Raw genomic sequence first — 27,561 nt, 5'->3', positions numbered from 1 at the left:
AATAGCCTCCATGCTTCGCCTGAGGCCTGTAGCGCGGATAATGTGTCGTGCTCTCTCCAGTGGGTGGTCCTCAGTGCAATGTGCGTGACAATCTCACTCAAACAAACTGAACAGAAAAGGAAACCATAGACATCAACAGAGCTCACAAAGACACAACAACAGACCAGAACATATGACTCGACTATCTCAAAAGCTGATACAGACTTTGGCGTGGCAGCACACTCAGCTCCAGCCCAGGACTTACAGGTACAATGGGGGTGTCGAGGCTCAGATGTGCAGGGATGGTGAAGACGTGCTTTGTGTAAGGACTCACTCTGGACGACTACGTACAAGATCAGAGGTGAAGAAGATAATCGAAAAACCAACCGCTACTACTCATATGTGCCACCATAAAGAGCCACCAACGGCTCATAAATGTCAGCCATGTGGTGACTTGACCACAAGGTCCACTAGACCACCGTCGGTACCCTGCCACGTGTCACTCCCCGGCCCAGAGGGTTCGTCCAATGTCCGTCCAGTGTGAACCAGCCTAGACCTGTCCTGTGAAAGACACTTTACCGTGAAGGACACTGTAGCCCTGCTATAGGTTGCCCGCTACAAGACCGCTCACCGTCTCGGTGAGAGGAATACTTAAAAAACTGTGAAAGAAAACCACTAGGTACTGCATCCGTACATTTCTTGAAGCAGGTGCTAGGCCCAACCATGACCTTACATGCCTCAAAAGTGGAGTAAAACACTGCCCTGCTTGCAACGCCTTAAGCCTTTTAATAGGCAAGAACCCAATATGATTGCATAGTCCAAGAATCCCAATCGGCAAAACAGACAGCTTGGCTCCTGAGCAAAGAGATATGCTCGGTTTTGGATCCAGCGCATCTTTATCCTCCATAACCATAGTGAGAAGAAAATGACATGGTCCTCACTTGCATATGAAATTGTTGAAAAGACTGATGATTAGAAGCTCGAGTAATAACGCAGGAGAGGTTAAGCTCTATCTTAATGGCAGAACAAAAAGCATTAACAACAACGGGATGCTTGAAAGCCACAAGGAACGCAAGTGAATGCTTGAAAGCGGAGGGGTGGGTAGGTAGTACCCAGGTGAATGCTTGAAATCCGAGGTAGGTAGGTAGGTAGGGGGGGAGGGCGAGGGGTAGGTAGGGGGAAGGCGAGGGCGAGGGAGATAGGGAGAGGGCAAGGGGTAGGTAGGTGGGAGGGGGAGGGCGAGGGCGAGGGCGAGGGGGTAGGTAGGAGGGCTAGTGCGAGGGGGTAGGTAGGTGGGAGGGGAGGGCAAGGGCGAGGGGGTAGTAAGGGTGGCTAGGGCGAGGGGGTATGTAGGTGGGAGGGGAAGGGCGAGGGGATAGGTAGGTGGGAGGGGGAGGGCGAGGGCGAGGGGGTAGGTAGGGGGGACTAGGGCGAGGGGGTAGGTAGGTGGGCGGGGGAGGGCGAGGGCGAGGGGGTAGGTAGGGGGCCTAGGGCGAGGGGGTAGGTAGGTGGGAGGGGGAGGGCGAGGGAGTAGGTAGGTGGGTGGGAGGGCGAGGACGAGGGCGAGGAAGGTAGGGAGAGGGCGAGGCCTAGGGAGGGGGCGAGGGCAAAGGAGGTAGGGAGAGGGCGAGTAGGGGGAGGGCAAGGGCGAGGAGGTATGAGGAGGACTAGGGCTGTAGATGAAGTCCGTGTACCACTGGTTGAAAGAGGAGATGCTACAGAGCGCAGCCACCATGAGCAAGACAACTATCATGAGAATGGAATTCATTAGGCAGGACGAGCTCTGTGAAGGGAGCTTTGTTCTCGGAGGAGATTTCTGCCCGCTTCTATGATCCTCCATAGGCTCACCAAATTCAAAGACTTCCACCAAGGCCAAGGGCGCATCCGGGGTAACTTCTATGACAGTCAACCTTTGAGCTGGCTCAGGTGGCTCATTGGGTTTAGTTACTGCGGAAACATTGGAAGAAGGTGTACCTCTATGCAAAGAGTGAATAGAGACTCCATAACAAGGCATAGATTTCATAGCCTCCAACCACTCCAGTAGATCTTTGTCAGATGCATCAGGTGTAGTAGGTTGTTCTTGTTCAGGGTTGGTTTCCATTGACCAAGAAACTTGCTGCACCATTGGATCCATACCTCCTTCTAAGAGGATGGGTTGCATCGGGGAGCCAGAAGTTTGTATCCACATTGCGTCGTTTCCCCAATCATGAAGTGCTTTAGTGTGTCGCAGCCATGGTCTTCCAATGAGCAAAGGAAATCCGTCGTCAATCTGGGGAAGACGAACCACAACAAAATTCAAGTTAAAAGTAAAGTCTTGTACCTGCAGAGGCACATTGTCCACTATGCCCACTGGGTAGACCGTCCGCTGGTCGGCCAATGTAAGTGTGAATGGAGCAGGGCGAGTAGGCTGTAGACCTAGAGCTAACATAGTGAACTCGTGCATCAGGTTGATGCCATATCCACCATCCACTATCACTCCTGAGAATTGCCGACCCAAAACGGACACTGTCAGGCGAGGGCTTCTATAATCAGTGAGTAGAGTAGCGGGACTGGATATCATATAGGACTTTGATGGTCGCACTTGGAGGTGCCTGCCACTAGGATCTACTCCAGGATAAAGTGATTGAATAACAGCAAGGGTGTCACTTCTAAACTTTGCATCTAGTCGCAGCAGGTCATAGAGGGACACTTGTTGGAAGGTGTTCTTCAAGACTGACTCTGTTGTAAGCTTGTCCTGTTCTACCAGTTGTTTCTCGGGTACCTTGATCTTGTGTAGATCGGAAACTGCTTCCAAGAAATCTTCATCAATATCGGAGAGCAAAGATGTGGATTCTTTCATGGCCTGGGGGATGGCTTGTTAACAGCTGCAGGCAGGGTATCCACTAGTGTGAGACTGTGTGGGGGAGTTGAACTTGTTGGAATGCTAAGACCGAGAGCGGCTCTCTGGGCCCGGGTGAGGATGCCCGATAGCTCCTCTGCCAATTGTGGCGGCTTATTTTTAGGGGTAACCACGTGGGTAGAAGGGGGCGGCTGAGAAACAGTGCTAATTGCTATCAAATTGAGCTTGGGAAAGGCAAACTCAGTCTGGCTTTGACTTGGGTTCGAAGCCGTGGATGCACGAATTTTAGGGCAATCCTTACTGTAGTGATCCTTCATATCAGGGCAATGACGGCAGGGAGGGGACCCTTCGGGCAAAGGACATTTGCTTTGGTAATGACCATATTCCCCGCATCTGTAGCACAAAATGGGCCGATTCAATGGACGAGTCGAAGGACGAGGTGGTCCTTGCTCCATGGAGTTGGAGGTGGAGGCATAGAAGCTGTAAGGTGAGGAGGGAGCATGGGTGTGATAAAAGCTCTGAGAGGGAAAAGTGCTTTGCATACCTTGCATTGGAGGGGCTGACAACAAAGGTGGCATGTGGTGTGGATGGCCACATGGAGAGACCATGTTGGATGCAGGTGCTTGCCCTTGTTGAAAACTAGGACCAAGTCTTCACTGTATTTGTCGCAACCCCTTGAGGTAGTAGCAATCCTTGTCTTCATGCCCCGACTTTTCGCAGAAGTGGCAGTAAACTCGAAGGGGACAGTCCTGTGGAGGGTGTCCTGGAGAGTGACATGAGTTGCACCATAACATAGCCTTAGTCTCCTCTGAGACCTAAGCTCTTCTAGCTCTCTTCATTTGATCCAAAGCGTCGTGATGTGGGGGCTTCTCCTGTTTGAGGGATATTGATTTCTCCTCTTGAAGAGCTCTCTGTAACTTTAGGGCTTCAAGTTCTCTGCGCAAAGAAGTCAATGGATCAGCAGGACTACTTTTCGAAAACACAGAGGGAGTCTCTATGGAAAAGGAGTTGTTGAACAGCTTCCTAGCCTCCTCTATCCTAGTAACAGCTGCAATGAACTCCTCGAGAGTGGCGTCGGGTCGGAGACTCTCTCGGAGTTTTTGCTGAGAAGTTTTGGGAAGCGCCTTCTCCACCCACTTTTTAACCATGAATTCACCGGGTGGTTGGGGGAGCTTGGCCACCAACGACTTAGTTTTAGTCATAAGCTCTGCAAAAGTCTCCTCTGGCTTGAGCACCATGTTGGCCAACTCATCCAACACCTTCTCCTGGTAGTCACCTGGCCTGAAAGCTGCACAGAACTGTTGTCTTAAGGCTTCCCAAGTTGCAAAATGGTTCTCTACAAACTGGCTGTACCATTTATCTGCTAAGCCATCCAAGGTGGATGGAAATAGTACCAAATAAGCATCTTCTCTGTTCAGACCACGACCCCTACAAAGAGAGACAAACCTTCTTGCATGGTCGTCAGCATCTTCTGAAGAGAGTCCTTTGAAGGTAGGGAACTTGATATTTACCTTGGCCAAAACACTAGCTAACGGCTCCATGGCCCTTGTGTAGCCTGTTGCACAATAGCGTGCTGTAGCAGAATAGGAGAGAGCTTTGCTGGAGAAGGTGATCGAGAAGATGCGGAACCGGATGAAGGAATGGGTGATGTCGTATGTGTAGGTATAGGTGATGAGGTTGATGGACTTCTACAAGGTGTCAAAGGTCGTCTTCTGTGATAGTACTTCAGAGGGCTCAGTAGTGCGCTTTGACACTCGATTGACCGCCTTGTATGTGTCATGCAGTGACCACTAATCCAACCAACTTTGGCAAAAAAGGGCCCTTCACTGTGGGCTGAACAACAAAGGTCTAGACTAGGACAAGTGAGGATAATGACTAGACCACTTGGTCCAGGACCACCAATGACTAGACCACCTAGCTGGACCAAGACGAGGAGAACTGTACCAAGGCGAGAAGGACTGGACCAAGACTAGGGACTAGACCAAGACCAGAGACGAGGACCAGAGACTAGGGATTAGACCAGGACCAGAGACAAGGACCAAAGACTAGACCAGGACCAGAGATGAGGACCAGAGACGATGACGAGGACTGGTTGGACCAGGGTGAGAGAGGACCATACCAACAGACTAGCAACCCAAATGCAAGCAAAGGGGCGAAGCTAGGTAACAATGAACTAGCTTCACGATTTGTATCTCCACAGAGAGTGAGACTTCATGTGAGGTCCCACCATGATCGCCAAAATGAGAGCACCTGTAGCGCGGATAATGTGTCGTGCTCTCTCCAGTGGGTGGTCCTCAGTGCAATGTGCGTGACAATCTCACTCAAACAAACTGAACAGAAAAGGAAACCACAGACATCAACAGAGCTCACAAAGACACAACAGCAGACCAGAACATATGACTGGACTATCTCAAAGACTGATACAGACTCTGGCGTGGCAGCACACTCAGCTCCAGCCCAGGACTCACAGGTACAATGGGGGTGTTGAGGCTCAGATGTGCAGGGATGGTGAAGACGTGCTCTGTGAAGGACTCACTCTAGACGACTACGTACAAGATCAGAGGTGAAGAAGATAATCGAATAACCAACCGCTACTACTCATATGTGCCACCATAAAGAACCACCAACGGCTCATAAATGTCAGCCATGTGGTGACCTGGCCACGAGGTCCACTAGACCACCGTCGGTACCCTGCCACGTGTCACTCCCCAGCCCCAGTGTCCGTCCAGTGTGAACCAGCCTAGACCTGTCCTGTGAAAGACATTGTACCGTGAAGGACACTGTAGCCCTGCTACAATACCCATGAGCACTTCCCTCTGTAACTTGATCCTCATCTCTCTACACTCATCATACCAATTGTTTTGGGGCATTTTTCCAGATCGTGTCCGTGTAGGCTGGTTGTGGGGGTATGCTTTTGATGCTGCATCATGGAGCGTCTCTGTCAGTATCTTAGTGATTTCATCTAGTGGCCGTCCTGGCTCCTGGGTGCATAGCTTCCTCTATATCTCATCCATATACACAGAGTCCGTCTCCCTCATGAAGGTATACTGGATGTGTGTAGGGACCTCTCCTAATGGAGCTGTGCTAAACTGAAACGTCAGGGTGAAGGACAAAATAGCATGATTAATTGCTACTCCAACTGGCCTAGCGCCCACCATGAAATCTTGAAAGAATGGAATGAGACTTGGCTGGGCCATAACATAATCCATTGTGCTGGCACCATGTCGGTGTGGAAAGCAAGTAAAACCTCCAGCTGTCGAAAATCTTTGTAGGCCATTCAAAATGGCCAATCTATGTGCGGTTCCCATATCTATCAAGTATCTGCCATATTCCGTGTATTCCTCATCTTGTGATAATCTGGATAGACCCATCTCTGTATCGTCCAGCTCCCTAAGCATTTCCTCGGAAGTCTCATAAAATATTGTCTGGTGGTGGGCAGTCCTAGCATTGAAATCCCCTAGTATGATAATGTCACAAAACTCCCATATGTCATTATCCAAAATAGCAAAGGGGGATTGTCGCCTAGGTGATGCATATACTGATGTACTAGGAGGAAAGTAACAGATAGCAATGTAGAGGTATCTGCCCTGAGCCTCACCCACATGTACCTAGCATGCTCATCCTTTCACGCTATATATCTCAATGGTTGCAACTCCTCCCTAAATAGAACTGCCACTCCCCCTGAGCCTCGTCCTCGATGCTCCGATCTTGTCTCGTCTGCAAGCTGTCTCCCATCTATATCCGCTCACTTGTGGCATGAATTGCCCAGGGGCTTGATGCGTCTCAGAGTGGAAGATGATGTCTCTCCCTGTGAAGCTATCCTTGTGAGGCCCCTACATCAAGACGAAGTGAACCGTTACAATTCCAGGTTGCCATCTTTAGTGTGGTCCCAGAGGTCTTGCACTGTCATGCGGGACGTAACTCCAATATCACCACCTTTCCATCTCTGTAAAAAGCAATCTTCCCCTTTTCCCTTGCCGCTCTAATTTCCGGCATTACTTCTTGCATATGAGCAACCTGCGAGAGGGTGAGGTCATCTCCAAGAAAGATGCCAGTCTTCTTTAGAGTCGGTCTCTTCTTCAGGAAATCCTTCTTTGCTTCCATGGAGGGGAAGCGGAGAATGAGTGCCCTTTCCTTCAAGGTTTCTCCGTTGCTTCTGCTTTTCTTTGTGCCCACTCTCTAGGCCCTCGTATGCGTCTGCTCGTTGACCCCCACCAGAGTCACGAGTTCTTTCACCTCTTCCTCCACATTATCTGGTCTCTGAGGCAACATATCCTTACGTGTAAGGCCCGCACACGTCTCCTTTGCCCCTCTTCTAGTGTCAAGTTGATGATGGTTGGTGTGGGGGTTGGGGTTATTTCCTTGCCTTTCCCTTTCTTGACAATCTCGATCCATTTTTCGGCCTTTTTTGCTTTTTGTTGGGTCTTTGTGATGACATCTACCCACGAGGTCGTCATTTATTTTTGTTGCTCCCCACCTTCTTTGATGGCCCGTACTTGTTCCTTAATCGTGTTAAGGTCTTCAATTATTGAGGGTTGAAGCTCTCCCTCTTTGAGGACATTCTGCGATAGCACCTTTGCAAGCTCTTTCTTGAGTAGTGCGATTTCCTCATCTTGAGCCTTCACGCAATCCTCGAGTGTATGTATCGTGCTTTCTTGTGCTGCCATGCGTGCGTCGAGTATGTTGATAGTACCTAGGAGGTGGCGGTTGATCATGCTGATGGACTCGCTCAGTTCTTCTTTGCATTTTTGGATGGCATCCTCCACTGGGTCCTCTTTGCCATTCTGCTTCCTCATGGTCGGAAGGCCGCCACAGGAGAGGGATAGGGATTTTTTTTTCTCTCTCGCTCTCTACGCGGCTAAGTCTCTCTTTCTCTCTCGACGCTCGCAAACCTTCTCTCTTTAGAGAGAGAGAGAAATGAAATGAAATGTTATATTAACGTCTTCAAACGGCCAAAGTGACCTATGAGACCAGAAAGTTACAATGAGAGAGAGAGAGAGAGAGAGAGAGAGAGAGAGAGAGAGAGAGAGAGAGAGAGAGAGAGAGAGAGAGAGAGAAAAGAAAAGAAAAGAAATGAAATGTTATATTAACGTCTTCAAAAGGCCAAAGTGACCTATGAGACCAGAAAGTTACAATGCGGTGTATCTGATACAAAGTCAGATTAACAAAATAAATTAAACTAGGATAACAAAATATAAATACTGCGGGATCCTAAACTAAGCAGTACAATGTGAAGACAATATGGGAGGGGAGTAGAGATCCATCTTCATCTGCACTCTGGACGACGAAAGAGTATGGCTTGAATCCTTTGCTGTAGCCTCCTTCGAAACCGTGTAGCTCCTCTTCTCCATCGGGGTCATCTAGATCTCGCTAGCTTCAATGCTCGGTCTATGAGAATGCCAGTAGTGCGGGTAGACCTCTCCACCGTTGGCTGCTCCTCTGTCTGTTCTTCTGGGTGTACAATATCTAGTGTGAAGAAATCTGTGATCTGTCTCTGGGGATGTCTCTCTTCAGCTCTCCTCAGTAAAGTTTCTCTATGCCTGTGTAACTCAAGTAGATATAGCCCAAGACATCTTTGATCCTCATAACTCATGACCCTAGATAGAGGCCCAAAACCTTCTCTGAATAGACAATGAAAACGGCCTCGTATCTCATAGTATACTGTGCAATGACATATGTAATGTACTTCTGTCTCTGGTTCTAGATGGCGTAAGCGGCATATCCTGCTATCTGCTGGTGTCCCTCTGAATCTGCCAGTCTCAATCTCGAGCTGATGTGAGGACGTGCGTATCTGGCCAATGGCACAATGCAAACCATGCGAAAGATGCATGTCCATATAGCTAGGTCGAATCACAAACCCATCCCCCGTGAGGTGGAGAAGATGCTCTCTATAGAAATCCATCTTCGTGCCCAACTCCTGTAACGGCTCTATCCATGTCCTCCTCGTGTCCAGCTAGATCAGATCCTGACGAATGAGTCTATTAATCTCTACCCGTGTCAGAGACCTCAAGGGTGCCTGTAGAGAGTATTGAAAAGGAGGCAACCTGTCCATGGTGAAACCATGTGTCTTAAACCATGATGCCATCTGTGCATACCAGCATGATGTATCCCCATTAAGAGCTAATTGTCTCGAGGACTCTAGAGCCACCCTGGCATATCTGTCTATGGTAGTATCCCACAAACTGTGTACAAAGGAGACTGATCTGGTAAGCGCCTCAATCTCCATAGGGGGGGCAGCTACTTTCGCTCGAATGATAATATGCGGTACGGAAACCTTAGCTCTAATCAACCGAGAGATCATAGATACCACGGTCTTCTCCATACGCCTCCAACCATCTTGGCCTATAGAAGGTCCCCAAACCTGCCCCCCAGAGAGAGAGAGAGAGAGAGAGAGAGAGAGAGAGAGAGAGAGAGAGAGAGAGAGAGAGAGAGAGAGAGAGAGAAATGAAATGAAATGTTATATTAACGTCTTCAAAAGGCCACAATGACCTATGAGACCCAAAAGTTACAAAGTGGTGGATCTGATACAAAGTCAGAGTAACAAAATAACCTAACAACAGTACAAAACAAAGATATATACTATGGGGTCCTAAGTTGGTCGATGTGAGTCCGGCAAAAAACTAAGCAGAATAATGGGCGGCTTGTTGGGATAGCTGAATCACAACGGATCTAGCATCGGTCGTTGGCGAATCTCATCAATTTCCTCCATGGTTAGTAGTCTGATCGGGCGTCGTGTATGCCTGGCCAGCGTGCTCCGCATTTTCTGTCGTAGCCTTCATCGATGCTGTGTAGTTCTTCGCAGTCGCGGGTGCCTGGATTTCCCTAGTTCAATTGCTCGGTCAATCAGTGTGCCTCTGGTGTGAGACGGGGGGGAGCTCTGCTGTGGGAGTGGCTCTTGCGGCTGTCCCGTGTCTGCTCTGAAGAAGTCTGTGATCCGTCTTTGAGACTGGCTAGCCTCTCCATTCATCAGGCTATCTTTGTGTTTGCGCAACTCGAGCAAGAACAAACCCAGGCATCTCTGATCTTCGTATCCTATGACTCTTGAGAGTGGTCCAAAACCCTCTTTGAACAAGCAATGGAAGCGGCCTCGTATCTCGTAGTAGACGGGGCAGCGGCATGTATAGTGTAGCTTTGTCTCAGGTTCCATGTTACACAAGGGGCATGTCCTGTCCTCTGCTGGTACTCCGCTGTATCTCCCAGTCTCAATCTGCAACTGATGAGAAGATGTGTGTAACTGGCCAATAGCACATCGTATCCCATGAGACAAGTGGGTATCCATGTATCTGGGTCTTGCCACAAAACCATCTTCTGTAAGTTGGAGGAGGTGGTCTCTGTAGAAAGCCATCTTCGTGCCCAATTCCTGTGCTGGTTGTATCCATGTCCTCCTGGTGTGTAGATGGGTCAGGTCTTGGCGGATTAACTTGGTGATCTTTGACTATGTAGGAGAGAGAGAGAGAGAGAGAGAGAGAGAGAGAGAGAGAGAGAGAGAGAGAGAGAGAGAGAGAGAGAGAGAGAGAGAGAGAGAGAGAGAGAGAGAGAGAGAGAGAGAGAGAGAGAGAGAGAGAGAGAGAGAGAGAGAGAGAAGAAATGAAATGAAATGTTATATTAACGTCTTCAAAAGGCCATAGTGACCTATGAGACCAGAAAGTTACAAGGTGGTGGATCTGATACAAAGTCAGAGTAACAAAATAACCTAATCAACAGTACAAAACAAAGATATATATTATGGGATTCTAGATTGGTTGATGTGAGGTAAGCCGAAAACTAAGCAAAAATGGGCGGCTAGTTGGGATAGCTGAATCACAAAAGATGTAGCATCGGTCGTTGGTGAATCTCATCAATTTCCTCCATGGTTAGTAGTCTGACCGGGCGTCGTGCATGCCTGGCCAGCGTGCTCTGAATCTTTTGACGTAGCCTCCGTCGATGCTTTGTAGTCCTGCGCAGTCGTGGGCGCCTGGATTTCCCCAGTTCAATCGCTCGGTCAATCAATGTGCCTCTGGTGTGAGACGGGGGGGAGCTCTGCTATGGGAGTGGCTCTTGCGGCTGTCCCATGTCTGCTCTGAAGAAGTCTGTAATCCGTCTTTGAGACTGGTTAGCCTCGACATTCATCAGGCTCTCTCTGTGTCTGCGCAGCTCGAGCAAGAACAAACCCAGGCATCTTTGATCTTCATATCCCATTACTCTTGAGAGTGGTCCAAAACCCTCTCTGAACAAGCAATGGAAGCGGCCTCGTATCTCGTAGTAGACGGGGCAGCGGCATGTATAATGCAGCTCTGTCTCAGGTTCCATGTCACACAAGGGGCATCTACTGGCCTCTGCTGGTACTCCGCTGTATAGAGAGAGAGAGAGAGAGAGAGAGAGAGAGAGAGAGAGAGAGAGAGAGAGAGAGAGAGAGAGAGAGAGAGAGAGAGAGAGAGAGAGAGAGAGAGAGAGAGAGAGAGATGAAATGAAATGAAATGTTATATTAACGTCTTCAAAAGGCCAAAGTGACCTATGAGACCAGAAAGTTACAATGTGGTGTATCTGATACAAAGTCAGATTAACAAAATAAATTAAACTAGGATAACAAAATATAAATACTGCGGGATCCTAAACTAAGCAGCACAATGTGAAGACAATATGGGAGGGGAGTAGAGATCCATCTTCATCTGCACTCTGGACGACAAAAGAGTATGGCTTGAATCTTTTGCCATAGACTCCTTCGAAATTGTGTGCCCCTCCTCCCTCGGGGTCGTCTAGATCTCCCTAGCTCCAATGCTTGGTCTATGAGAATGCGAGTAGTGCGGGTAGACCTCTCCACCGTCGCTGGTTGCTCCTCTGTCTGTTCTTTTGGGTGTACAATATCTAGTGTAAAGAAATCTGTGATCTGTCTCTAGGAATGTCTCTCTTCACCTCTCCTCAGTAAGGTTTCTCTATGCTTGTGTAACTCAAGTAGATAAAACCCAAGACATCTTTGATCTTCATAACTCATGACCCTAGATAGAGGCCCAAAACCTTCTCTGAATAGACAGTGAAAACGACTTCGTATCTCATAGTACACTGTGCAATGACATATGTAATGTACTTCTGTCTCTGGCTCTAGATGACATAAGCGGCATATTTTGTTATTTGCTGGTGTCCCTCTGAATCTGCCAGTCTCAATCTCGAGCTGAGGACGTGCGTATCTGGCCAATGGCACAACGCAAACCATGCGAAAGATGCGTGTCCATATAGCTAGGTCGAATTACAAACCCATCCCTCGTGAGGTGGAGAAGATGCTTTCTATAGAAAGCCATCTTTGTGCCCAACTCTTGTAACGGCTCTATCCATGTCCTCCTCGTGTCCAACTGGATCAAATCCTGACGGATGAGTCTATTAATCTCTACCCATGTCAGAGACCTCAAGGGTGCCTGAAGAGAGTATTGGAAAGGAGGGAACCTGTCCATGGTGAAACCATGTTTTTGAAACCATGATGTCATCTGAGCATACCAACATGATGTATCCCCGTTAAGAGCTAATTGTCTGGAGGACTCTAGAGCCACCCTGGCATATCTGTCTCTTGTAGTATCCCACAGATTGTGTACAAAGGAGACTGATCTTGTGAGCGCCTCAATCTCCATAGGGGGGGCAGCTAATTCCACTCGAATGATATCATGCGGTACAGAAACCTTGGCTCTAATCAGCCGAGAGATCATAGAAACCAGTGGCTTCTCCATACGCCTCCACCCATCCTGGCCTATAGAAGGTCCCCAAACCTGCACCCCATATAACATAGTAGAGGCAACCAAAGTATCAAAGAGCCATAACCAAAGTATCAAAGAGCCATAACTTTGTCCTAGGTTCCTGGAACTGAACCTGTGAACACATCCTCTCCTTTCCTCCCAGAGCCGCACCTGCTCTAGTTAGTCTAGTCTCTGCTGCTCTTCTCAAGGAAAATCTCGGCCCAGTAAAGACTACCCCCAGGTAAGTGCATGCATCTGTATACTCCACAATCTCCTGACCATATTTGAAAGTGGGTACTGATCTCCTGACCCATTGCGGTGTGGTGTTAAACACCATAACCTTGGTTTTACCTAGGTTTACACACAATCCACTATCCTCTGCAAAGTTGCGTAGTGCATCCAACTGTCGTTGCATACCTTTTGGTGAGTCAGATATCAGCACAATATCATTAGCATATAGCAACAATGGGATCCACGTCCCTGCCAGCTATGCACCTCTGTCACCCTCTCTATCGATGTAATCAGACACCTCATCAACATACATACCAAATAGAGTAGGAGACAATGGGCAGCCTTGTTTCACTCCAATGGTAGAGTGAACTAAATCAGATACCCCTTCCGGAGTGCGTACCCGTCCCATCACTGGTCTGTACAAAGCCATAATCCCCCAAATCACCTCTATGGGCACCCCCATCTCCTGTAGTCTGCGCATCAATCGAGCTCTTGGTACCATGTCAAATGCCTTACGAAAGTCCACAAAGCTACAATATATTCGTCTCCCATGTGCTCTGCCCTCCTCAATGATGCCCTGAGTGTCAGAATATGATCAAGAGTGGAAAAACCCCTCCTGAAGCCGGCTTGACCCTTTGCTCGTACCCCCTCGCCCTCTGCCCAATTACTCAAGTGTTGCTCCAGGATGGATGCATACAACCGTGCCAATGTGTGTCCAACCATGATAGTGCGGTAGTTCCCAGGCTCTGTAGGGTCACCAGCCTTGAAGATGGGCACAATATTAGACAATCTCCAAGTCTCATGTAATCCCTCACACATGGCACGATTGAACAACACTGTGAGAACCTCCATCAGCATATCCCCGGCATGTATAAAGTGCTCCGATACTAGACCGTCATAATCATATGCCTTCCCGGTCTTCATTTTGTCGATGGCCCTTTGTACCATCTCAGGTGTAAAGAAAGTGCTCGTAGCTGGGCAAGGCTTGGTAGGGTCTGGAAGGGGTTCCTGTCCAGGAACCGTATACAATGATGTCGCATATTGGCCCCACACCTCAGGTGAAGTAATCACTGGGGGAGGGGAGTGCTGATGGAAGAGACGCCATGCCTCTCCTGAGTCCCTACTCAAGAACATCTGATACAAGTCTCGCTCCATTTGGGCTAGCTAAGCTCGCTTCTTCCGTCACACAAGGCGTCGGAAAGCAATCCGAGACTGTCTGTAAGTGATGACTCCTAAAAGAAGATCCCTCTGAAGCTGGTCTCTCATCTCTCTGCACTCTTCATCATACCAACTATTCTGGGGCATGCTCCCAGAATGTCGTCTCTTGCCCGGCTGAGTGTGTGGGTATGCCACTGATGCAGCCCCGTGCAATGTCTCAGTCAGTAGCGTGGTGCACTCCTCCATTGAGAGGCCTGTACCATATGTGCCAGCTGTGCCTTCCAATAGACGGTCCCAGATCTCCTCTGAATAAACGAAATCAGTCTCTGGAGTAAATGTATAGCGGGTGAGAGAGAGAAAGAAAGAAAGATTTTTAACGTCTATGTCAGGCCGAAATCGGCCTATGAGACAAATCAAATGTAAATGGTGTGTATGTCATCCGTCTATCGGAAAGACAAATGAAACAAAATTGATACAAAATTGAACTGAATGTAGGTAGTGGAGTATCTGAGGAGGGATGGAGCTCTATCTCTAGGGGGTATATGCATGTCTATATGCTCAAGGTAGTACAATCATGAGAATGCATCAAGCTATCTAGCTCCATCTTGTACTAATGGGGGGATGTAAGATGTGGTACATGGGCGGGTCTGCTGCCAAGGCTACCCGGATGAAAGCTGTCGGGTCGGCCCTCATCTGAGCCACTCGCTCCTCAGTGGCACGGCGCTCCCGGGCTCGGATCTCCTCGATCTGTCGGTGGTGGGAGCTCGCGCCCCTGTAGCCTGTGACTCGTGGTCGTCATCTAGCTCGGCTCTCCTCCGCCTGTGGGAGTGTCACTCCCCTCTGAGTGTCTGGTGAGGGAGGGGCGGCAATCCTCGGAAAGAAGTCTGTGAGCTGCGACTGTCTCCCCTCTGTCTGTGTAGCTGTGTGTGGCTGTAGTAGTGTGTCCCGATGGCTCTGTATCTCTAGTAAGAAACGTCCGAGCTGTCTCTGATCTCGAGAGTCCATGATCTCTCGGAGAGTGGGCTGTCCTCTGAATAAGGCCTCATACCTGCCTCTGATCTCAGTGTATGCTCTGCATCTACATACAAAGTGCTCCTCACTCTCCACCTCCTTTGTGCAGGCTCTGCAGACTCGCTCCTCCCTGGGAACACCAGTATGTCTCCCGATCTCAATCTCTAACCTGTGTGAAGCCACTCTCAGCTGACCAATCGCCACCCGTGAGCTATGTGGCATATATGTGTCCATGTAGCGTGGTCTCTGTATGAACCCCCCAGACAATATGGTGAGAAACTGGTCTCTGTAATCTGACATCCTCGTCCCCAAGCCAGGTGACTCCCAGACTCTCCTAGTGTATAGCTGCCACAGATCCTGTCTCAATACCAAGTTCCTCTCACTGCGAGAGAGGTGAACATATGGTGAGTGGGGGTCGTACTGGAATGGTGGTAGGCTCTCCATGTCAAGATTGTGTCCCTCAAACCATGCTCTGACCTGTGAGTACCATGCTCTCTCATGCCCACTCTCTGATAGCTGTATAGCTGCCTCAAATGCTCTACGAGTAAGTCTGTCAGGAGGTAGCTCTCTCATCCTCTGGATGAAGCAGACTGTCTGGAATAGTGCCTCTACAACCATAGGTGGTGTGGCGAGCTCGGCTCTAATAATGTCATGTGGCACTGTCTTCTTGCTGCGGAGCAAGCGTGAGATCATACATACCTGTGGCCTCTCAAGCTGTGTCCACTGGTCAGCTGTCAATCCTGGTGCCCATACTGCCGCCGTGTACATCAAGGCCGGGGTGACTAAGGTGTCGAAAAGCCACCCCTTCGTGCGGGGCTCCTGAAAGTGTGCCTGGTGGCATCTCCGCTCTAGCATGGTCAGAGCTGCATATCCTCGGGTGAGCCTGTCAGCAGCAGCCTGCCTCATAGTGAAGGGTCCTGGTAAGCTGGTGAATGTGATGCCAAGTTAGACATAGGAGGTGACTACATCAACCTGTCCTCCTGCTGCTGTGAAGGTGGCAGCGCTCCTCACTGCACTGGATGTGTGAAAGATCATAACCGTGGTTTTGCCAAGGTTCACAGTCAACCCCCTGTGTGTGCTGAATTCGTCCAAGGCCTCAAGATGGCGTTGCAAGCCCTCGGGTGACTCTGAAATCAACACAATATCATCAGCATATAACATGATGTGGACCGGAGTACCTGCCAAGTCGCTCCCCTCTCCCCCTGCTCGCAGTATGTAGTCGGAGATCTCGTCGATGTAGAGCCCAAAGAGTGTCGGGGAGAGTGGGCATCCTTGCTTAACACCAATGGTGCTAGCAATGGTCTCTGAAAAACCGCCTGGGCAACGAACCCGACCCGTCACCCTCTCGTAGAGAGCATATATGGCCCAAATCATCTCTGTTGGTACCCCAATGCTGTGAGGACGTTGGAAGAGTCTCTCGCGTGGGACTGTGTCAAAGGCCTTGCGGAAATCCACAAAGTAGCAGTAAAGCCTCTTCTTTCGCGCCTTTGCCCCATCAATGAGGCAGCGCAGAACGAAGATGTGATCGGTGGTGGAGAAAGCTCGTCTGAAACCTGCCTAGCGTGGAGCTCGTAAACCCTCGATCTTTGCGTAGCAGCTGAGCTGTGCCTCACGTACTGCTCCATATAGCTTGGCCATCGTGTGGCCAATCATGATAGTCCTGTAGTTCCCTGGGTCCAGGGTGTCGCTAGATTTGTGGATAGGCACTATGGTGTGCTGTGTCCACTCCTCTGGGAAGCCCTCCCCTATAGCCCGGTTGAAGACATGTGCAATCAACGGGGCTATAGTGGAGGCCGCATAAATGATGTGCTCACTCTGTAAACCAGTATGGTCAGCTGATCGTCTGTGCTGCATGCGGCGTATGGCCCTCTCTACCATCTCTGCTGTAAAGAAGGAGGAGCAAGTGGGGCGTGGCTCGTGTGGCTGCGGGATAGGAGGCTGCCCTGGCACCTCATAAAGTCGCTCTGCATAATCATGCCATATCTGTGGATCCTCAATAGCTGTAGTCGGACGTGGCTCGCGCAGGGTGCGCCATGCCATCGCGCTATCCATGCTCATGAATAGGCGGTATAGCTCAAGCTCCTGTGCCTCTTCGAATGCTCGCCGCTTTTGGCGTGTCAGCGTCTTCATATGCCATCTGGTCTCTCTCTCTCTGTGATCTCTCCTAAGGCTCGCCGTGCACGGAGGCGTCGGTATAGCTCTGTGCACTCATCATCATACCAGCAGTTCTGAGGCATAGTCCCGAGAGGGGGAGTGCGTCCTGTGTGAGTGGTGTGTGGAAAAGAGCTAATAGCTGAAGTGTGGAGAACGAAAGAGATATGTGATGTGAGAACTGAGAGTGGTGTGGATGGGTGGAGGAGGCATAGGCGATGCTCGACCTCGGCCGAGTAAAGAGAGGCTAGCTCATGTGTGAAATGGATGGTGGTGTGTGGAGTGTGTGCTGTGGAGCTGTGTGGGATGGTATCTCCGGTGATGGAGAAAGAGAGGTATGTGTGGTCGGTCCGATGGGTATGGGTGGAATGGTGAAGGATGTGATAAGGTGTGTAGCCTCCCTGGGTCCCAGAATATAGTCAACTGTACTCCCCCCTCCCTCTGCAACTCCATGTGGCATACAAGTCAGGCCCCCTGAGGTGGGCCACTGGACCATCCCGTTATATATGGAGCTGTGTGGGATGGTATCTCCGGTGATGGAGAAAGAGAGGTATGTGTGGTCGGCTCGGATGGGTATGGGTGGAATGGTGAAGGATGTGATAAGGTGTGTAGCCTCCTTGGGTCCCAGAATATAGTCGACTGTACTCCCCCCTCCCTCTGCAACTCCATGTGGCATACAAGTCAGGCCCCCTGAGGTGGGCTACTGGACCATCCCGTTATAAATAACGAGACGGTGTTGGGAGCCAAGTCGAAGTAGATGTCGTCCGTAGGCTGTGATTGGAGCTCTGTCTGCTGTATCTCTCATAGCAGCCTCCTCATCTAGAGTGTGTAGTGCCTCTGGGTCCTCGTGGTCATATGCCTCACACTGCTCACTGCGCGTACGAGCATTGAAGTCTCCCATAAGGAAGACTTCACCCAGTGTGGAGTACTCCATAATCTCCTCCGTGAGGCATGCGTACGGTGACTCCTGCTCAATAGGGGCGAATCTGGAGCTTGTGGGAGCAAAGTAGCAAAGGGCAATGTAGACGATCCTGTCTCGTGATAGCTCGAGGCGAATCCACATGTAGTGGGCCTGTGGGTCCCGGGAAACAATCTGTAGTTTGCTGTGAAGCCCCTGTCTAAAGAGTATGGCCACTCCTCCTGAGCCGCGAGTGGTGTGCTGGCGCATACATCCCCGATGTAGAGACTCCCACTGGAATCCATGTATCCGTGGTAACCCTCTCTCTGGGCTCTCGTGTGTCTCTGTAAGTAGAATGATGTCTCGACCTCTCATCACCTCCTCAAGTCTCTCTGGGTGTGTCCATAGGTCTCCATTGCAATTCCAAACCGTGACATGAATCTCCTCGTGTGTCCCACAAGCCGCGAGTCCCTATGCGATGGTCTTGCCATCAATGATAACCCTACCATCTCGATATACTGCCTTCTTCCATTCTTTGCGGGCTTGGTGGACTCTAGGCATGCACGCGCGACGGTGATCTTGTTGCATCTTTATGAGGTCATTATCAAGATAAATCGGGGGGCCTTCTAGCCCTCTCAAGATGACTCTCTTTCGGAGGAAAGAAGGTCGAGACTCTTCGGAGGCGAATTGGAGGATGAGAGCTCTCTTCTTTGGATCTTTGCCGGCTCTCCACACTTTGGAGAAAGGGATCTCTTGTTCCTTGTATCCCACTTTCTTGCATAAAGCTTTCCCATCGCTCTCGGGTGTAGACCCTTCTTCGTCTTTGATGCCGGTCACTCGCACATTGAGACGTCGAGCTTGTCGCATCTCCTCCTCCTCGATGGTTGTGTGTACGATGAGTACCTCATCTTTTTGGGCTTCCTCTCTTGCTACCTTCTTGATATTCTTTTTGACCACTTCGACCCATCCTTCTTTGGTGGCCTCTAATTTGTCCTCAATGCTTGCGGTGAGGGCTTTGGTGATCTCTCTCCTTGAGGGCTTCCTTAGCCTCCTCTTTAATCTCTCCTTCCTCGGGGGTGAGGGATGTGATGGAAGCATGAAGGAGATCGATTTGTGCCTTTATCTCTTCTTGCTCTTTCCTCCATCTCTCCCTCTCCTTCTCGTTCTCCCGTTCCCTTCTCTCCTTGTCCTCTTTGAGATTTTGGATTTCCGCTCTCATGTCCTCCTTCTCTTCGTTCCATAGCTTGATGAAGGTGGCTTTCTCCTCCCTCCATATCTCTCTCTCCATCCACCATTCTTTCATGTCCTTCTCCAATTGTGAAAGCCTCTTGTTCGTGAGCATGAAGGTTGTCCTCATTGTCGGTGTCGGCGTCTTGATGATGGGGGAAGACATGGTTGTCTTCGTAACTACCCTCTCTTCATATTGTGAAGAAGAGGGGAGAAGGGGAAGAGAGGGAGTACGTGTGTGTATGCGTGTATGGGTGTAGTGTGTGTGTGGGTATGTATCCGTGTGTGTGTGTGAGAGAGAGAGAGAGAGAGAGAGAGAGAGAGAGAGAGAGAGAGAGAGAGAGAGGCTGCGTGAGAGAGAGAGAAAGAGAGGGTGCGCCAGTGACTTGCTCCCTCTGCGTTTCTGTAGCCCTGCACGTTCAGCAGCTCCTGCACGCTCAACAACCCCAGCCGCTCTGCTTCCCTAAGAGCCCATGCTCTGCTAGAAACCTGTGCGCTGTGGTGCTGAGGCTGAGAACTTGTGCGCTGTGGTGCTGAGGCTGAAATCTGCGCGCTGTGGTGCTGAGGCTGAGACCTGCGCGTTGAGTTGCTGAGGCTGAAGCCAGCTCGCGTTGTGGTGCTGAGGCTGAGAACTTGCGCGCTGTGGTGCTGAGGCTGAAATCTGCGCGCTGAGAGAGAGAGAGAGAGAGAGAGAGAGAGAGAGAGAGAGAGAGAGAGAGAGAGAGAGAGAGAGAGAGAGAGAGAGAGAGAGAGAGAGAGAGAGAAAGAAAGAAAGAAAGATTTTTTAACGTCTATGTCAGGCCGAAATCGGCCTATGAGACAAAACAGATGTACATGGTGTGTATGTCATCCGTCTATCGGAAAGACAAATGAAACAAAACTGATACAAAACTGAATTGAATGTAGGTAGTGGAGTATCTGAGGAGGGATGGAGCTCTATCTCTCTAGGGGTATATCCATGTCTATATGCTCAAGGTAGTACAATCATGAGAATGCATGAAGCTATCTAGCTCCATCTTGTACTAATGGGGGGATATAAGATGTGGTACATGGGCGGGGCTAGTGCCAAGGCTACCCGGATGAAAGCTGTCGGGTCGGCCCTCATCTGAGCTACTCGCTCCTCAGTGGCACGGCGCTCCCGGGCTCGGATCTCCTCGATCTGTCGATGGTGGGAGCTCGCGCCCCTGTAGCCTGTGACTCGTGGTCGTCGTCTAGCTCGGCTCACCTCCGCCTGTGGGAGTGTCACTCCCCTCTGAGTGTCTGGTGAGGGAGGGGCGGCAATCCTCTGAAAGAAGTCTGTGAGCTGCGACTGTCTCCCCTCTGTCTGTGTAGCTGTGTGTGGCTGTAGTAGTGTGTCCCGATGGCTCTGTATCTCTAGTAAGAAACGTCCGAGCTGTCTCTGATCTCGAGAGTCCATGATCTCTCGGAGAGTGGGCTGTCCTCTGAATAAGGCATCATACCTGCCTCTGATCTCAGTGTATGCTCTGCATCTACATACAAAGTGCTCCTCACTCTCCACCTCCTTTGTGCAGGCTCTGCAGACTCGCTCCTCCCTGGGAACACCAGTGTGTCTCCCGATCTCAATCTCTAACCTGTGTGAAGCCACTCTCAGCTGACCAATCGCCACCCGTGAGCTATGTGGCATATATGTGTCCATATAGCGTGGTCTCTGTATGAACCCCCCAGACAATATCGTGAGAAAGTGGTCTCTGTAATCTGACATCCTCGTCCCCAAGCCAGGTGACTCCCAGACTCTCCTAGTGTATAGCTGCCATAGATCCTGTCTCAATACCAAGTTCCTCTCATTGCGAGAGAGGTGAATATATGGTGAGTGGGGGTCGTACTGGAATGGTGGTAGGCTCTCCATGTCAAGACCGTGTCCCTCAAACCATGCTCTGACCTGTGAGTACCATGCTCTCTCATGCCCACTCTCTGATAGCTGTATAGCTGCCTCAAATGCTCTACGAGTAAGTCTGTTAGGAGGTAGCTCTCTCATCCTCTGGATGAAGCAGACTGTCTGGAATAGTGCCTCTACAACCATAGGTGGTGTGGCGAGCTCGACTCTAATAATGTCATGTGGCACTGTCTTCTTGCTGCGGAGCAAGCGTGAGATCATACATACCTGTGGCCTCTCAAGCTGTGTCCACTGGTCAGCTGTCAATCCTGGTGCCCATACTGCCGCCGAGTACATCAGGGCCGGGGTGACTAAGGTGTCGAAAAGCCACCCCTTCGTGCGGGGCTCCTGAAAGTGTGCCTGGTGGCACCTCCGCTCTAGCATGGTCAGAGCTGCATATCCTCGGGTGAGCCTGTCAGCAGCAGCCTGCCTCATAGTGAAGGGTCCTAGTAGGCTGGTGAATGTGATGCCAAGGTAGACATAGGAGGTGACTACATCAACTTGTCCTCCTGCTGCTGTGAAGGTGGCAGCGCTCCTCACTGCACTGGATGTGTGAAAGATCATGACCTTGGTTTTGCCAAGGTTCACAGTCAACCCCCTGTGTGTGCTGAATTCGTCCAAGGCCTCAAGATGGCGTTGCAAGCCCTCGGGTGACTCTGAAATCAACACAATATCATCAGCATATAACATGATGTGGACCGGAGTACCTGCCAAGTCGCTCCCCTCTCCCCCTGCTCGCAGTATGTAGTCGGAGATCTCGTCGATGTAGAGCCCAAAGAGTGTCGGGGAGAGTGGGCATCCTTGCTTAACACCAATGGTGCTAGCAATGGTCTCTGAAAAACCGCCTGGGCAACAAACTTGACCCGTCACCCTCTCGTAGAGAGTATATATGGCCCAAATCATCTCTGTTGGTACCCCAATGCTGTGAAGGCGCTGGAAGAGTCTCTCGCGTGGGACTGTGTCAAAGGCCTTGCGGAAATCCACAAAGCAGCAGTAAAGCCTCTTCTTTCGCGCCTTTGCCCCATCAATGAGGCAGCGCAGAACGAAGATGTGATCAGTGGTGGAGAAAGCTCGTCTGAAACCTGCCTGGCCTGGAGCTCGTAAACCCTCGGTCTCTGCGTAGCGGCTGAGCTGTGCCTCAAGTACTGCTCCATATAGCTTGGCCATCGTGTGGCCAATCATGATAGCCCTGTAGTTCCCTGGGTCCAGGGTGTCGCCAGATTTGTGGATAGGCACTATGGTGTGCTGTGTCCACTCCTCTGGGAAGCCCTCCCCTATAGCCGGGTTGAAGACATGTGCAATCAACGGGGCTATAGTGGAGGCCGCATAAATGATGTGCTCACTCTGTAAACCAGTATGGTCAGCTGATCGTCTGTGCTGCATGCGGTGTATGGCCCTCTCTACCATCTCTGCTGTAAAGAAGGAAGAGCACGTGGGGCGTGGCCCGTGTGGCTGTGGGATAGTAGGCTGCCGTGGCACCTCATAAAGTCGCTCTGCATAATCATGCCATATCTGTGGATCCTCAATAGCTGTAGTCGGACGTGGCTCGCGCAGGGTGCGCCATGCCGTCGCGCTATCCATGCTCATGAATAGGCGGTATAGCTCAAGCTCCTGTGCCTCTTCGAATGCTCGCCGCTTTTGGCGTGTCAGCGTCTTCATATGCCGTCTGGCCTCTCTCTCTGTGATCTCTCCTAAGGCTCGCCGTGCACAGAGGCGTCGGTATAGCTCTCTGCACTCATCATCATACCAGCAGTTCTGAGGCATAGTCCCTGGAGGGGGAGTGCGTCCTGTGTGAGTGGTGTGTGGAAAAGAGCTAATAGCTGAAGTGTGGAGAACGGAAGAGATATGTGATGTGAGAACTGAGAGTGGTGTCGATGGGTGGAGGAGGCATAGGCCATGCTTGACCTCGGCCGAGTAAAGAGGGGCTAGCTCATGTGTGAAATGGATGGTGGTGTGTGGAGTGTGTGCTGTGGAGCTGTGTGGGATGGTATCTCCGGTGATGGAGAAAGAGAGGTATGTGTGGTCGGCTCCGATGGGTATGGGTGGAATGGTGAAGGATGTGATAAGGTGTGTAGCCTCCCTGGGTTCCAGAATATAGTCGACTGTAATCCCCCCTCCCTCTGTAACTCCATGTGGCATACAAGTCAGGCCCCCTGAGGTGGGCCACTGGGCCATCCCGTTATAAATAACGAGACGGTGCTGGGAGCCAAGTCGAAGTAGATGTCGTCCGTAGGCTGTGACTGGAGCTCTGTCTGCTGTATCTCTCATAGTAGCCTCCTTATCTAGAGTGTGTAGTGCCTCTGGGTCCTCGTGGTCATATGCCTCACACTGCTCATTGCGCGTACGAGCATTGAAGTCTCCCATAAGGAAAACTTCACCCAGTGTGGAGTACTCCATAATCTCCTCCGTGAGGCATGCGTACGGTGACTCCTGCTCAATAGGGGCGAATCTGGAGCCTGTGGGAGCAAAGTAGCAAAGGGCAATGTAGACGATCCTGTCCCGTGAGAGCTCGAGGCGAATCCACATGTAGCGGGCCTGTGGGTCCCGGGCAACAATCTGTAGTCTGTTGTGAAGCCCTTGTCTAAAGAGTATGGCCACTCCTCCTGAACCGCGAGTGGTGTGCTGGCGCATACATCCCCGATGTAGAGACTCCCACTGGAATCCATGTATCCGTGGTAACCCTCTCTCTGGGCTCTCGTGTGTCTCTGTAAGTAGAATGATGTCTCGACCTCTCATCACCTCCTCAAGTCTCTCTGGGTGTGTCCATAGGTCTCCATTGCAATTCCAAACCGTGACATGAATCTCCTCGTGTGTCCCACAAGCCGCGAGTCCCTATGCGATGGTCTTGCCATCAATGATGACCCTGCCATCTCGATATACTGCCTTCTTCCCTTCTTTGCGGGCTTGGTGGACTCTAGGCATGCACGCGCGACGGTGATCTTGTTGCATCTTTGTGAGGTCATCATCAAGATAAATCGGGGGGCTTTCTAGCCCTCTCAAGATGACCCTCTTTCGGAGGAAAGAAGTTCGAGACTCCTCGGAGGCGAATTGGAGGATGAGAGCTCTCTTCTTTGGATTTTTGCCGGCTCTCCAAACTTTGGAGAAAGGGATCTCTTCTTCCTTGTATCCCACTTTCTTGCATAAAGCTTTCCCATTGCTCTCGGGTGTAGACCCTTCTTCTTCTTTGATGCCGGTCACTCGCACATTGAGACGGCGAGCTTGTCGCATCTCCTCCTCCTCGATGGTTGTGTGTACGATGAGTACCTCATCTTTTTGGGCTTCCTCTCTTGCTACCTTCTTGATATTCTTTTTGACCACTTCGACCCATCCTTCTTTGGTGGCCTCTAATTTGTCCTCAATGCTTGCGGTGAGGGCTTTGGTGATCTCCTCCTTGAGGGCTTCCTTAGCCTCCTCTTTAATCTCTCCTTCCTCGGGGGTGAGGGATGTGATGGAAGCATGAAGGAGATCGATTTGTGCCTTCATCTCTTCTTGCTCTTTCCTCCATCTCTCCCTCTCCTTCTCGTTCTCCCGTTCCCTTCTCTCCTTCTCCTCTTTGAGGTTTTGGATTTCCGCTCTCATGTCCTCCTTCTCTTCGTTCCATAGCTTGATGAAGGTGGCTTTCTCCTCCCTCCATATCTCTCTCTCCATCCACCATTCTTTCATGTCCTTCTCCAATTGTGCAAGCCTCTTGTTCGTGAGCATGAAGGTTGTCTTCATTGTCGATGTCGGCGTCTTGATGGTGGGGGAAGACATGGTTGTCTTCGAAGCTACCCTCTCTTCATATTGTGAAGAAGAGGGGAGAAGGGGAAGAGAGGGAGTACGTGTGTGTATGCGTGTATGCGTGTATTATGTGAGTGGGTATGTATCCGTGTGTGTGTGTGTGTGTGTGAGAGAGAGAGAGAGAGAGAGAGAGAGAGAGAGAGAGAGAGAGAGAGAGAGAGAGATGGCTGCGTGATGGGAGCGAGTAGGGGCGGCGTGAGGGGGAAGCTGGAGGGGGGCTGCGCGAGGGGAAGAGAGGTTGTACGTGTGCAGCAAGGAGAGGCAGTTCAGCAGCAGCAGCAGGTATAACAGCGGCAGCAACAGGCGGATACCGGGGGTGCTGTGCAGGTGGGGTGGGCGCGCTGAGCAGCTGGGGTGACACAGCAGCGCGCAGCACAGTAGTAATGTGCCTGGGGCAGCACAGCAGCAGGTACGCGCGCTGGTGCAGCAGGAGGAGGGCGCTGGTGCAGCAGGTCCGTGAATTCGAGAGAGAGAGAGAGAGAGAGAGAGAGAGAGAGAGAGAGAGAGAGAGAGAGAGAGAGAGAAAAGAAAGAAAGAAAGAAAGATTTTTAACGTCTATGTCAGGCCGAAATCGGCCTATGAGACAAATCAAATGTACATTGTGTGTATGTCATCCGTCTATCGGAAAGACAAATGAAACAAAATTGATACAAAACTGAGCTGAAAGTAGGTAGTGGAGTATCTGAGGAGGGATGGAGCTCTATCTCTAGGGGTATATGCATGTCTGTATGCTCAAGGTAGTACAATCATGAGAATGCATCAAGCTATCTAGCTCCATCCTGTACTAATGGGGGGGTGTAAGATGTGGTACATGGGTGGGTCTGGTGCCAAGGCTACCCGGATGAAAGAGAGAGAGAGAGAGAGAGAGAGAGAGAGAGAGAATATTGACACAACACTGGGCCTGCAAGATGGCAAATCCCCCCGTTTGGAGTATCTTTATTAATCAATGTCTTTAAAAGCACGATGAATGTGGACAGAGTGTCAAACTCTCTACGTCCACTCCTGTATCCGGACTCAACTTCTCGATCACAGAGTGCCAAGGTGCATGTCTCTGATCTGCCTGCTGACCCTCTAGATCTTTCTACCTGTAACCCAGATTGACTCTCAACAAAGAGTACCACGATCTGCAAGTAATCCTCTTTCTGCTGTTTTCTCTTTGTACTGCAACTCTCTCCGTGTTCCAACATGTGGAATACCTCTCGCAGAGTATACAAATAGCAAGCATCACCACCTATCTGAATGTACTGGACTCAAGCTCTAGACTGCCAGATGTGCTGTGGGTGACTGACGTGTGGATGGAACTGTCAGTATGGGGATAAACTCGCTTTGTCATTGTGCATGTAGAGAGTACAAACGTTGATGAAGAAAAAGCTACTAGATGACATACATTAAGGATTATGGAAAAATGAAAGGACTCAAAATTATGCCTGAAATTCTAGAAGTGAAGAACCAGAAGGGAAACATGCAAGCTTCAAGTCTTATGCATGCCACATCTTTGACGCTTCATAGTGTTTTTTGCTGTGTGGCAGCCTGCCAAAGGATATGCAAGCTCTAGGGCCCATGTATGCCACTTTCCATTGCCGCATAACAGTGTGGGGAGCTACTCGTTGGCCTCGGGCAGAGAATATAAGAGATTTGAAGAGATTTTCATGGCAGTTCTAACTTTTTAACTGTGTAATTGTGCCACGGCGACAGTCTTCTCCCCTCCTCAAAGTCTTAAGAAAGTATTGTTTTAAAGTGTATAGATGTGATGAGGTTTCTATGTTTGCTCCAATAAAAGTAAAGCCATGTTTGTTCTAACTTCTAATCAAAAGTAAAGCATTTAACCCCAGTGTATTTCTTTTTCTTTGGATGAGTGCAGAAGTGAAGTGATACTTGTACAATGTATCCTGGTTGTTATGCAGCTTAACTGTTTTTTACGTTAAGTTTATGGTGTGCTTCGTTTTTTAAACCGTTAATATTGATGTCTTGTATTTTCAATCGTTAACAGGTACAAGATTTGTTCAGTGATTTTGGGAACGTTGTAGAGGTTTCTTTCTTGAAAGATAAGAAAACAGGGATGTCACAAGGTGAGATAGGTTGAGCCAATTTCTCCAGTGCTACCTTGCCATCACTTGAAAAGACAGATATTTGTCCTACAAGCTGCTGTAACTCTAGTATTTTTTAACATATTAATCACTCGGAAAAGTTAGACATATTACACTCTATTATTGGTACACGATGAGGTATGAATATATCTAGGATGGTGGAAGTGTTTTTCCTTGCCTGGAACATTTGCATTGTAAGTGGTGAAGCAAACTGACAATTCAAGTCAGTGTCACAACCAAGCATGGGTGGGAGAGCTCTGGCCTGGCGCTTTTACTCAGTCGAAATGATACAGCTTGTGGCTTTAGAGCTCTTTGCATAAATCTGCTGATGCAAGCTTATTGAGTGAGGGGTCCTTTATTGATTGCTTGGGTTTTTTCCTGCTGGACTCTGTTACATTACTTCAAATCATCTCTGAATATGTTTCACTCTGTCACACAGGTAATGTGCATAGCTTGTACTAGATGCGTGATTGCATGACATAGCATAAGACACTTATTCTCAATTGGAATTTTATTTTTATGCAATCGAGGGTTTCTTTGGTTTTAGAGCTTGTTATGGGATGAGTTTTGTCTCTCTAGAACATTTCCTGTCATCCTCTCTCTTT

General features: G+C 49.9%; 1 protein-coding gene across 4 annotated transcripts in view; it reads left to right on the top strand.

The window, feature by feature from the left end:
• The window catches only part of LOC147433447 (uncharacterized), a 128,508-nt gene that overhangs the window by 13,437 nt on the left and 87,510 nt on the right, over positions 1–27,561 (top strand). For all 4 annotated transcript variants that reach the window (XM_086490123.1, XM_086490125.1, XM_086490124.1 and 1 more), the window contains exon 3: positions 26,860–26,938. In XM_086490123.1, coding sequence (XP_086346249.1) covers positions 26,860–26,938 — 79 coding nt within the window. The remainder of the gene's footprint in view (positions 1–26,859; positions 26,939–27,561) is intronic.

The sequence above is a fragment of the Adiantum capillus-veneris genome, chromosome 19 (assembly GCF_014529385.1).
Source record: "Adiantum capillus-veneris isolate H3 chromosome 19, ASM1452938v2, whole genome shotgun sequence".
Taxonomy (NCBI): Eukaryota; Viridiplantae; Streptophyta; class Polypodiopsida; order Polypodiales; family Pteridaceae; genus Adiantum; species Adiantum capillus-veneris.
Note: the sequence above shows the minus strand (reverse complement) of the source record. Positions and strands in the feature narration are given on the sequence as shown.